Source organism: Curcuma longa, chromosome 20, assembly GCF_044706935.1.
Source record: "Curcuma longa cultivar G26 ecotype Majalengka, Jawa Barat chromosome 20, ITB_CL_G26_1.1, whole genome shotgun sequence".
NCBI classification, from domain to species: Eukaryota; Viridiplantae; Streptophyta; class Magnoliopsida; order Zingiberales; family Zingiberaceae; genus Curcuma; species Curcuma longa.
Genome location: NC_133880.1, coordinates 9,800,950 through 9,813,025, shown reverse-complemented (window position 1 = coordinate 9,813,025; position 12,076 = coordinate 9,800,950). Strand labels below are relative to the sequence as shown.

At 37.7% G+C, this 12,076-nt stretch overlaps 1 protein-coding gene across 1 annotated transcript; it reads left to right on the top strand.

Annotated features, from left to right (window-relative positions):
• The first annotated feature begins 9,964 nt into the window (after positions 1 to 9,964).
• Positions 9,965 to 11,724, top strand: LOC141813031 (putative histidine kinase 5). The gene is made up of 6 exons (XM_074700942.1): positions 9,965 to 10,281; positions 10,380 to 10,592; positions 10,678 to 10,864; positions 10,985 to 11,036; positions 11,163 to 11,392; positions 11,515 to 11,724. Exons 1-6 carry the CDS (start codon positions 9,965 to 9,967, stop codon positions 11,722 to 11,724), a joined length of 1,209 nt encoding a protein of 402 aa, XP_074557043.1.
• The last annotated feature ends 352 nt before the right edge of the window (positions 11,725 to 12,076 follow it).

Here is a 12,076-nt window from a genome sequence, read left to right as displayed (position 1 = left end):
GAGTTTTCAAACTCTCCACCATGATCACTCCTAATCCTATTGATTTTCAAGGTTCGTTCGTTCTCTACCCTTTTACTAAACCCAACAAACAATTCTAGGGTATCATCCTTATGTTTCATGAAATACACCCAAGTGAACCTAGAGTAATCATCTACAATAACCAAGCAATATTTGTTACCATTTAATGAAGGTGTACTATGGCAATCAAATAAATCCAAATGCAAAAGTTCTAGTGGTAAGGAAGTACTAGTTAGAGTTTTACCTTTGTGTGATGATTTAAATTGCTTACCCTCTTGGCATGCATCACACATTTTGTCCTTGACAAACTTGATCTTTGGTAGTCCCTTCACAAGCTCCATTTTTGCTACTCTTGCTATGTTCTTCATGTTGGTATGTCCAAGTCTTCTGTGCCATAGCCAGCTTTCCTCTTCTTTTGACATGAAACACTTAACAGAAGGGTTAGTAGCACAAGATAAATCCATAAAGTAAAGATTTTGATTTCTATACCCTTCTAGGATAATATTTTTCAAGTCAATTTTCCTAACCAAGCATTTATTGGAGTGGAACTCAACTTGATAGCCTGAATCACATAGTTGACTCACACTAAGCAAATTGAACTCCATACCTTTGACTAAGAGCACCTTGTGAATGGTAATTGTGGATGAAACCTCAATTGTTCCTCTTCCTATAATTTTGAGTTTCCCACTATTTCCAAAAGACACCTTTCCTCTCTTCATGTATTTCAACTTTGTAAATTTACTTACATCCCCCGTCATGTGGCTTGAACACCCGCTGTCCATAATCCACATGTTTGTGTCCTTCTTTTCTCTCACCTAGACAACATAAAACACATCACTTTTAGGTACCCAAAAGCTAGATTCACTAATGTTTTCTAAGTATTTCTTGGGAACCCAAGCTAGTCTAGATTTGCCCTTTGATGTTTGTTGACTAAGTGGCCCTTGCCTTCCAACTAGAGAAATGTAAGAAGCTTCCTTAGGTTTATATCCTATTCCTGCCTTGTTATACACTGCCCTTTGACTGTGTAGCACCATATCAAGATTTTTTGATCCTAGTGTGAATTTTTCTAAGCATTTCCTCAAGTCAACAATCTCATTTTTCAGTTTTTCATTTTCATCTCCTAGGTCAACATGATCACAAATATTCCTTGTGTTCCTAAGTGCTTCTTTTAGTGCCTTGACCTTTGTCTTTGACTTAACTAGCGCATTCTTAAGATAAGCAATAGTGCGATAAAGAAATCTTTGTTTTACCTTGTCCATTACCTCTTCCTCGCTAGATGAGGATTCATCGTCACTTGAATGCTCTTCCTCACTTGATGTATCATTGTCACTTCCTTTTGCCATAAGAGCCATGTGTCGGGTTATGTGGCACAATTCCTCCTCGTCATCGGATGACTCGCTACTTGAGGAATCCCACGAAGCTTGAGCCACCATGACTTCCTTCTTCTTCTTATCCTTCTTCTTGAACTCCTCCTTCTTCTTTAGCTTTGGGCAATTTGGCTTGATGTGCCCCTTTTTGTTGCACTCAAAACAAGTCACGTTAGGATTGAAATTAGAACTTTGACTTTTACCTTGGGATGGTGGAGTGAACATCTTTTTCACATTCCTTTGTGTGAACCTTCTTGATCTTCCCATCATCTTTTTCACATAATGTGCCACTTGCTTGGGAGACATCTCCTCATCACTATCAGATGTCTCTTGTTCGGATTCGGATGAGGACTCCTTCTCCTTCTTCTTCTTTTTCTCCTTCTTTTCTACAAATAAAGCAATACCTTTCTCCTTCGAAGACAAGTTAGCTTGTTCATGAAGTTCAAATTCGCAAAACAATTCATCTAGCTTTACAACTGAAAGATCCCTCGATACTTTATAAGCATCGACCATTGATGCCCATAAAGTGGTTCGGGGGAAGGCTTGTAGCACGTACCTCACTAAGTCCCGGTTGTCCAATTTCTCACCTATCACATGTAGACCGTTTACAACCTCTTTGAATCGTCCATGCATTTGACTCACGGTCTCATTTTGCCTCATGGTGAAAGTTTGGAGTTGTCCAACTAGAAGATCCTTCTTTGCTCTTCTAGATTCACTTGAACCCTCGTTGAGTTCAATGAGTTTCTCCCAGAGTTCCTTGGCCGAATTGAAAGGTCCAACCTTGCTCAGTTGATCTTTGGAGAGTCGAAATCGTTGTCGTCGAAGTACGGTGGTCGTGCGGTGCTGTATCCCTCTTGAAACGCCATTTGTATTTCGGTTGAACGTTGGATCTTCCGAAAGAAACCAGGCTCTGATACCACTTGTTAGGATCGGTGCGTTAATGAAACACAAAAGTAAGACTTAAGAAATATTAAACCAAAGGTTCATGTAGTGGTCGAGCTGGAAGTCTTGAGCGCAACACACCCTTCCTAGAGCTTCCTCGATCGCACGATCTTGGCTTCGTTTGTGTTCAGTAGCACCGTAAGATGAAGATGTATGAGAATTAATGATCTCCCTTGGGGTGCACGTTGAGGCTCTTATAAAGACCTTTTCGGGCACCTGGATTCTTATCCGATCTAGATCTGATTTGATCCGATTTCTTTGATTTTTATCGAGATCGATTCTTCTTGATCTAGTACTTGGACCATCTAAGGGCCCTCGGACCATCCGAGCACCTAGAGTAACATCCGGGTGCTCAAATTCAGTCAACTCAGATTTGACCTGAGTTGATCCCGGATTTGGTTCGACTGCTTCTGTTTGCTTCTCTTATGTTTTTTTTCCCATTTTGCTTCTAGCTCCTGGTCCCTACAAGATCAACATACAAATAAACAAACAACCTAAGCCTACTTGTAGTCCGTCTGATCTACTAGGCTTACCTAAGCTTTATCCTGTAGGTCTAACCTACTGGCTTACTCATGCCTAATTTTTTGTTAGGACTAGTCACTTTCATAGCTAGACTTCCCACTTGCCAAATATCCTATTTAGACTTTCCCTTACTTAACCTCCAGTTAAGATTAGTCACTTCCATAGGTAGACTTCTCACCTGATAAACATCCGATCACCCTTGACTTGTGTGGACTTTGACTTTCCCTTGCCTAATATTCAATTAGAACTTCCTTGCCTAATCCTTTAGATCAAGACTTTCTTGCCTAGTCCTCTACACCAAGTCTTCCTTGCCTAATCCTCCAGACTAGGACTTCCTTTGCCTAGACTCCAGCTAGGGCTTTCCTTGCGTAGCCTTAACTAGGACTTCTTTTTGTCTGATCTAACCGACTAGGACTTCTTGCTAGTCTTCTGATCAACTTTGACCTGACTAGACTTCACTTACATCCAAATATTATATTATACTTGGATCAACTCTTGGTCAAACAGACCAGATCAACTCTTGGTCAAACATTGAAATTCTAGTATTATTATTTGGACTATAAGACGAGTTTCTCCACCTTCAGACATATGTCTGAAAAGAAGACAATTAGTAGGCGGGTGTCTTTTTGTACATAGGTCTTAGATGTACTAATCCTAGGGGATTAGGAACCAAATAAATCCGTGAGTCCCCTATCGTTTTATCTATCTGCTGCTAAGATTCTGTATTAGTAACGAACGAACAAATGAAAAAAAAGTACTATTTACCCCTTTCTAGTGTATCCACCGATCCTACATAAAATTCTAATTAAAACCTTTACTCAAATATAAAAATTGCATACTTAAAGGACATGATTTCAATAACATCAAGTTTAATTCTCTTCATTGTTAACTAAGGACAGACATTGAGGATGCTAGTGGTGACTCCTTTTTTTCTACAACTCTGCTCCATCGTAATCAACTCAGCTATACCCAGAGACGCTAGCGGTGACTCCCACTCTCCACCATTCTAGAGAGAGAGAGAGAGAGGAGTCATTCGCTAAAAAAGAAAATAGAATGATGATCCAAGGGTTTGAGCTATTAAGTGGCATTACCCAAACAATATTGGGGTTTGATTCAGCACAATCGTTTTCCTATAATAATCATGACATATCATGCCAATTCTTGCATCTTTTTTCCTAACTCAAATTATACATGATTTCTTCCATTGTGGATAATTGTCACCTTAGCTTGCTCATCAATAGACAAAGGATAAAAGTACTTGCTCCACATGCAAACGGTGGAGTCCAATCTATATGTTGCTAGAATATTGTTTCCTATCAAGTTTCATATGATTCTATATTTAAATTATATTGATTCTTTGATCTCAATTGCTGAAACACTTTTTTGAAAAAAAATGATGATCCAAGAAATTAATTAGTTTTTTTTAAAGGAAATTTCGTTTTAACTCTTTGTTTTCTTATATATTTTTTAATTTTTTTCCCATGCAAAAAATTATCCGAGGAGAAAAATGAAAATTTGAGGGGAAAATAGAATATATGGGCTTGTTGGTACATGAAAGCATCATCTTATCACCTAATAAAGAATATTGAGTCATTCATGGATTTCACTCACCCATTAGATTTGTTATCTTATGGAAAGATTAAAGTGAGATTACAAAAGCAATATATTCAAAGCCCATCATTAATAAAAGAGTTTCAACACCTTAATTCTTTTATATTTTCCAATGCTAGTATTTGAGTAAGTGTCTTATTAAAGTGGTGTTAACTAAAAAATAATATGATAATTATTGTCCTCCAAAATTTTACAACCTCATTTTTGTTTTTCAACACTTCAATAAAAAGGTGAAATCCGTCACCTCAGCGACCCCACGTGGCCGACTCCATGATCATTTATGAGGAGGTAAATCGAAAAACTGCAACAATCTCACTTTTATTTTTCAACACCAACTATATATGATTTTGAAGAATCAATCTATCTTGAGACTATTTTCTAATGCACTTTTTCATTGCATAACTTGCAAGAATAACTTTAATAATTTTGATCCAAAACCTATTGAAAACTTTTCTCAAGTGTATTCAGATTTCATTATTTGAAAGCTCTGAAAATTTAACAAAAATGTCACAAAAGTTTTGTAGATTCTCAATTGCTTCCAACTTCTCATTGTCTCTACCTCGTTGCAAGCATGGAAAGCTTCTGCCACACGTAATTTTGGAAGGAAAAAAAACAAATTTAAATTTAAAAAACTTTATATTTATGATAAATTGAGGGGCAAACTGAACTTTTTAAGCCCAATATGTTCTTGTTCTCATGATTAAAATGACCTGTGTACCAATAAAGCTTCTCAGGACGAACATAATCTATTCTTTGATATGATTCATATTTCTCAATTTGGTCCTCACACTATCTTTATATCTGTTTGTTTTTCTATTTTCTTTTCCTTAATCATTTATTTTGAAATTTTCTAAAATTTATATGTTTGGTGCTTACGGTGATGCTCATGAATAGTGCACAGCATAATATTCCTCTCTCTCTATATAAGAGAAATTTATTAAAATAATATTTTACTTCAAAAATATCCTTATTCCAATATGTTATAGTAGTTTTGGTAAAAATATTATAACCTAAAATAAAATTCTATTTGATTAAAATCATTATACATGTAGCAGCACTATTACATCAAAATATTTTTCAATTTGGTTATTGATATGGTGGAGAAAATCAGTACCATATGACATAATCAAGTCAAAAGTAAAGTTGAGTTGGAAGTCAAAGTCAAGATGTGCTTGAGTCTAATCAAGATAAGTTTGAGTCAAGTCAAGTCGAGCTTGGGTCTGATCAAGTCGAGTTCGGGTCACCTAGAAGATCTCAAGTCAAGTCTCTCAGAGTCTGATCACCCGAGTTGGGATTGTCCTAATTTGAAACTCTAATTTGATATAAGAATTATTGAAGCGTCAATCATTAAGAGGTATATCCTTGGAAGAGGTGTTTCCTCTCGGTCAAAAGGAAATTGGAAACCAATGTCATCCCTTCACTTTCTATTTAAAAGTAATTAGTTGTAGCATCAAGGGAAGCAATTCAATTATTCACTACTCTTTTTACTGTTCATTTTTGCCTTTCATTTTCTCCATCTTTTCTCTGAGATTTGACTTGAACGTCGGAGGAGCTTTGCCAAGGCTCGCTTTGGGCCCCTTCTAACATCTTCCTTAAGTCTTTCTAGATCTCTATCTAAAGATTTCTATGATGCTCAGTAGTTGGAAGCCGACCTCCCGACCTGTTGATTTGTCCGACCTCTCGACCTGAACGAAAACTGACTTGATTAAAACCTGGCCTAAAGAAAACCAACCCAATTGGTATCCAACTGGCCGGAGGTACTCGATCGTGGTTATTTTGCTGGGTCATCCTATCCCTTGATGTTGGATCGGATCAAATTGGTGTCGTTTGTAGGAACATCAAAGCTGAGGCATTGAGATGAGAGACGCAAAAAAAAGGTCAAGAGGAATAGGGATCTGTTAGCCAGAGAGGTTGGGTTGTTGTACCTGGTTCAAAAACTATTACAGTGACGAGAGAGGATCTGAACTGACTCATCGTGGCATCCGTTGAAGAAATCTTATGGTGACATATAGTGCCAAATCTTGTTCCCACCAAAATACCTAGGGGATATCGGTCCAGCAAGAGGAACAAACTCATAAATCAACAGCTTAGGAAACACCTCAGAGAGACCTTAAAAGAGGCAAAGTTGCCATAACAAGTGCAAGGAAGGATATTCGACCTTGTCGAGATACTCCTTTCTCACAAGATATCCTATTTGAGGAGTTGTTGAGTCATTTCTGACCTTTGCAGCTCTGTGAATATATTGGGTCTTCGGATCCTAAAGATTATCTATGTCGATTTGACCCTTCTACATCAATATATTGATGGAGTTAAGTATAGAGTTTTTTTGACAACTTTGTCAGGATCATCACATAGATGGTTTAACCAACTTCAACTAAATTCTATCCGATCCTTTGAGTAGCTCAATACCGTGTTCTTACACCACTTCACCAGCAACAAACGCTACCATAAAACTTTTCTTAATTTTTTTTTTGTAATAAAGCAGAAGAATGGGAAAACTCTAAGGGAATACATCCAATGCTTCAACCAAATCACCTTGGATGTACCTTCTGCCGCCTCTAAAATTCTTACTAGTGCTTTCTCTCAAGGATTATTGGAGGAAGATTTTTTCATATCTCTAGTGAAAAGCCTCCTACCAACTATGACAACCTCTTGGGAAGAGTCAAGAAGTACATTAATATAGAAGAAGTTTAACGCACTCAAAAAAGTAATGTCATCACGCTAGGGCCACCTCCTACTCGGCAAGAGCGAAGGGTTCCTCATCCACCTCCCCAAAATAGAGTACCTCAATCAATTCTCAACTACACCCCAAGTAGGACTGGGGAAAAAATTTATTCGAGCGTTGGAAGAAGTCCCAACTCCACCTGATGGCCAGGGAAGACAACCTACAGAAGGATCTACTAGTTTCTACGCCTTTCTATCAAATATATGGCCATTCTACCAATGAATGTCATCAACTTGCCAAGGAAATTAACTGAGCAGTGCAGCATCATCAGCAGGAGAATGCTAGATCTCCACTAGAATCATCTCTTCGATCTCCGGCTAAATGCCATCGATCGGATGAGTCTAGAGGTCATACCAAAAACAAAATGACGGCAAGGACATCAAGGCCATCTCGAGAACCACCCAGACAAGACCAAAGAACTCGATGAGATGCTCCTAGGAATAATACCCCTCACAGGGTACAATTAATATGATTTTAAGAGAGACGACAGATGGGCACTCAACCGAGCAAGAAAAGCTCATGACCAACGACTCAAAAGTTATGGAGTCAAAACAGGAAGGGGATGAGGAGAAGGTCCCCTAATTAGCTTTGGACCCTGAGATTTAGGGAGTAGACACTCCTCGCGATGATGCATTAATAGTCCAAGCTACCATAGCCAACTATGATGTGGCTAGATTATTTATGGATACAGGGAGGTAGATCAATATTTTATTTAAATATGCTTTTAATCAGATGCAGGTCAACCTTGTCGAACTTCAACCTATGACTACCACCCTATTTGGAATTATCAAGCATGAGGTACAACCAGTCGGATAGATCAGTTTACCGCTATCCTTAAGAGAGGAGCCTTTAAAACAAACTCAGGGCACTGTCTTTATAGTAGTGGATGTCTCCTCTTCATACAACGACATTTTGGGAAGGCTCGTAATGAGCTCATTCCAAGCAGTTGTCACTACATATCACTAGAAGGTTAAATTTCATGTACATGATCAGATAAGAAAAGTCATGGGAGATCAAACTACTATGAGGAAATGCTACATTGAGATGGTGCCCTCTGACCTAAGGAAAGTCCCAAGATCTCAACATCACAATCAAGGAAGGACGGAAGTACAAACCCTTCAAGAGGTTCTAGTGTCCAGACCAATGGAAGAGAAGGAGACTGTTAGTAGTAGCCCTAGAGTAATTATGTGATGATTGATTAGGAACTTTAGTATCATATTTTATTATTAATAAAGGCACAATTTGATTATTATATTTACTTCATGTTTGTGCCAAATAACTAAATATAATAATGTCCTTGAGTAGTAGGTTCTAATCTACATCATATCAATTAGTTGAATTGATAGTGAGATGATGTAGAGAACACTACTCTTAACTATTCTTAATCAAGTATTAATATCCAATGAGAATATTAATGCATTGAGACTAGCATATAGGTCAATTGATTACTTGATCTCACAAGTCATGGATATGTGATATCACATTGACACATGAGTATATATTAGAGAATATATACTAAATTGATCCGCCATGAGAAAATTTCATGGATCGTTATATAAATGTTATAAACTTTCTCATGTGACTATTGGTATGAACAGTCTTTAGACCTGAAGTTACTACTGTTCCCTACATAAGGAGTTGTGTACTTTGGTATCGTCAAACATCACCCGTAATAGGGTGAACTATCAAGGTGATTACTGAGTATGCAACAAATTATGCAGAAGGATATGAGTGATGTAGATGGGATCTATCCCTTCCATATGATGGGAGTGATATTTGTGGGCTCCTTGATTAAGTAGGACTACTAAAAGCATGATCATGTGCAAATAAGTCAATATGAGATATTGAGCTCATTTGTTTGAGTAAGTATATTCGAGAATCAAGAAACACAAAGATTGATAGCAAGGATGACATGATCTATGCCTCATTGATCAATCTAGATATTAAGGATAAAATAACATCATCATACATTATAGTAGTTGCGGAAAGGTTAGGTTGGATCTCAACTTTCTCATCACTTGGGTAGCAATGATGCATTGTTAGATGTCACTCATTGCTTATATGTCTAAAGTGGTTTAGACACATTACCAATATTACAATACCTATTGAGTCACACACAAAAGATACGATGTTTCAGAGATTAATTGATTTTAGTTTGATTAAAATATGATTCAAATTGGATTAATTGAGTTAGACTCAATCCCATAATCCAATTTAAGTTAGACTCAAATTGGATTATGGGATCGAGTCTAATTTGAGTTAAACTCATTTAGATTAGACTCAATCAAATTTTAAATGAGATATTGATTCATTAAAATATTTAATGAATTAATAATAGAGGAAGACCGAGGATTTTTCTCTTCATTCGATGAAGAAAAGATGAACACTTTTATATTCATGAAAAAAAAAGGTTTTTCTTGTATTTTTCAAAAGATTTTGCGGCGGTTATTTAGCGGCGGTTCTTAAAACCGCCGCTATTATCCGTTTTCCCGGCGGTTTCAATTAACCGCCGCAAAAACAAATTTTTAGCGGCGGTTATTTAGCGGCGGTTTTTAAAACCGCCGCTATTACCTGTTTTCCCGGCGGTTTCAATTAACCGCCGCAAAAACAAATTTTTTAGCGGCGGTTTAAATTTGATTTGCGGCGGTTTAGTAATTCACGGTGATTTAAAATTTAATTTACGGCGGTTTAAAATTTAACCGCCACTATATTCTATTTATTCTATTTTTTCGATGATTTAAAAATAATTTTTTATTTAATCAAAATAACACTAATTAGCATGGATCTCTTAGATACCAAGGAAAGCCCCCTTAGATTTAATCGGACGACCCTCACTGCTGCCCTAACTCTCTTCCGCATCCACTCGCCGCTCTCTTCCCCATCACCGCCTCCACGCGCACTCTCTTCCGCATCCACTCGCCGCTCTCTTCCCCATCACCGTCTCCACGCGCACTCTCTTCCCGATCGCCTTCTTCCTCCCGCACTCTCTTCCCGATCGCCTTCTTCCTTGCGCACTCCAAACCCTAGCCCACACCCGATCGCCCTCTTTCTCGCGCACGCCGACACCGCCACTCTCACTCCGCCGGCCACTGTAGGGTATGTTGTGTCAGTTATTTGCTTTTGAAAATCAGCAAAATGCTCTTTTTTTCTTCCTACTCTAGTTTTGGATTTCTAAAAATATTTTTCTCAAACAGATATCTTGGTTCATCCTTTGATGTCCCATCTTTGGTGGATAAACTTCTTCATCAGCTTGCCAGCAAGCAAACCATTGTTGTTAATTTATATGACACAACAAATGTTTCTGCACCAATTAGGATGTATGGTCCTGATGTTGCTGGTGCTGGTGAGACATATATTAGCAATGTCGATTTTGGAGACCCCACCCGTAAGCATGAAATGCATTGCAGGTACCCATCCTAATATAAAGTCATATTATCATTATTGTTAGAGAAAATTATTGTTCTCTTAAATGTAAAAGCTGTTTCATTCTAGATTCAAGCACAAGCGTCCTCTGCCTTGGTCGGCAATAGCAATGTCTGTAGGGGTTGCTGTAATTGTTCTCCTTGTGGGACATATATTTCATGCTGCTCTAAACCGTATTGAGGAGGTGGAATATGATTATCGTCGAATGAGAGAGCTGAAAGTCCGAGCAGAAGCTGCTGATGTAGCAAAATCTCAGGTGTTTTATTCTTTATAATTTAATATGTATTGTGATAAAGCTAACAAGTGTGGATCATTTGTGGTGTAATAGTTGCTTTATGTTTATCCTCAAACTGATGTATTATACTAACAAGTGTAGTTTCTGGCAACAGTTTCACATGAAATCAGGACTCCAATGAATGGTGTCTTAGGTTTGTGACACTTTTGAAACCCTAACATCATTCATTCTATTCTTATGGTCTCTGCAATTCGTTTTTGTTTATCTGGAACTGCATCTAGAAGAAAATGCCATTAAGAATATGTTCCCTTCAAATTAGGTATGCTACAGATGCTGATGGACACAGAACTTGATCCAACCCAGAAAGATTTTGCAATGACTGCTCAATCAAGCGGAAAGGCTCTCATAGCTATAATAAATGAGGTCCTTGATCTGGCTAAGATAGAATCTGGCAGACTTGAGCTAGAGGCTGTTCCTTATGATCCTCGTGATGTTCTGGATAATGTATTATCTCTATTTTCTGACAAGTCTCAAGTTAAAGGCATAGAGGTAAAATCTTTCTCAACAGCTTCTGATAACATCAAATGTTTTCACACCCTTTACTACTGATTGTCACCCCTTTTGCGACTTCTGTTTCTTATCCTGTTGCTTATTGTCCTTGTGGTGACCAGATGGCTGTGTATGTATCTGAACAAGTTCCAGAGATTTTGATTGGAGACTCTGGACGGTTCAGGCAGATTATTACAAATCTTGTTGGAAACTCAGTGAAGGTTAATCCCTTTCTCCAACTGCTTTTATTACATGAGCATTTATTACAGATAAGTACATCTATTTTGGAGGTTTTTGACAATCGAGAGCATGGGTCATTAGTATTTGTATAGTTGCTTTCTATAGTTGTATGCCTTGTTCTGATTTAAGAAAATCAGCCTATAGTGTATCCCAGAATCAGGCATTTTACTGAACAGTATTGCCTAGTACCTGATGATCACAATCAAAATAGTTGGAATCAAAGAAAATGTGTTTCTTACATGCACCCAGTTATTAAGCAGCTATTTCATCATGCCATTTCCCTTGTATGTGAGCTTATTTGTGCATAAGCAAGTGGATCAGTATCCAAACCTTACCAAACCTTGTATGGAGAAGTTGATCTTCCCTTCTATCCTAGACAGAGCCTAACTATTGTTTTCTTAATGAAGTACTTGTGGATCCTAATTTTTGTCATTAAACAAGCAT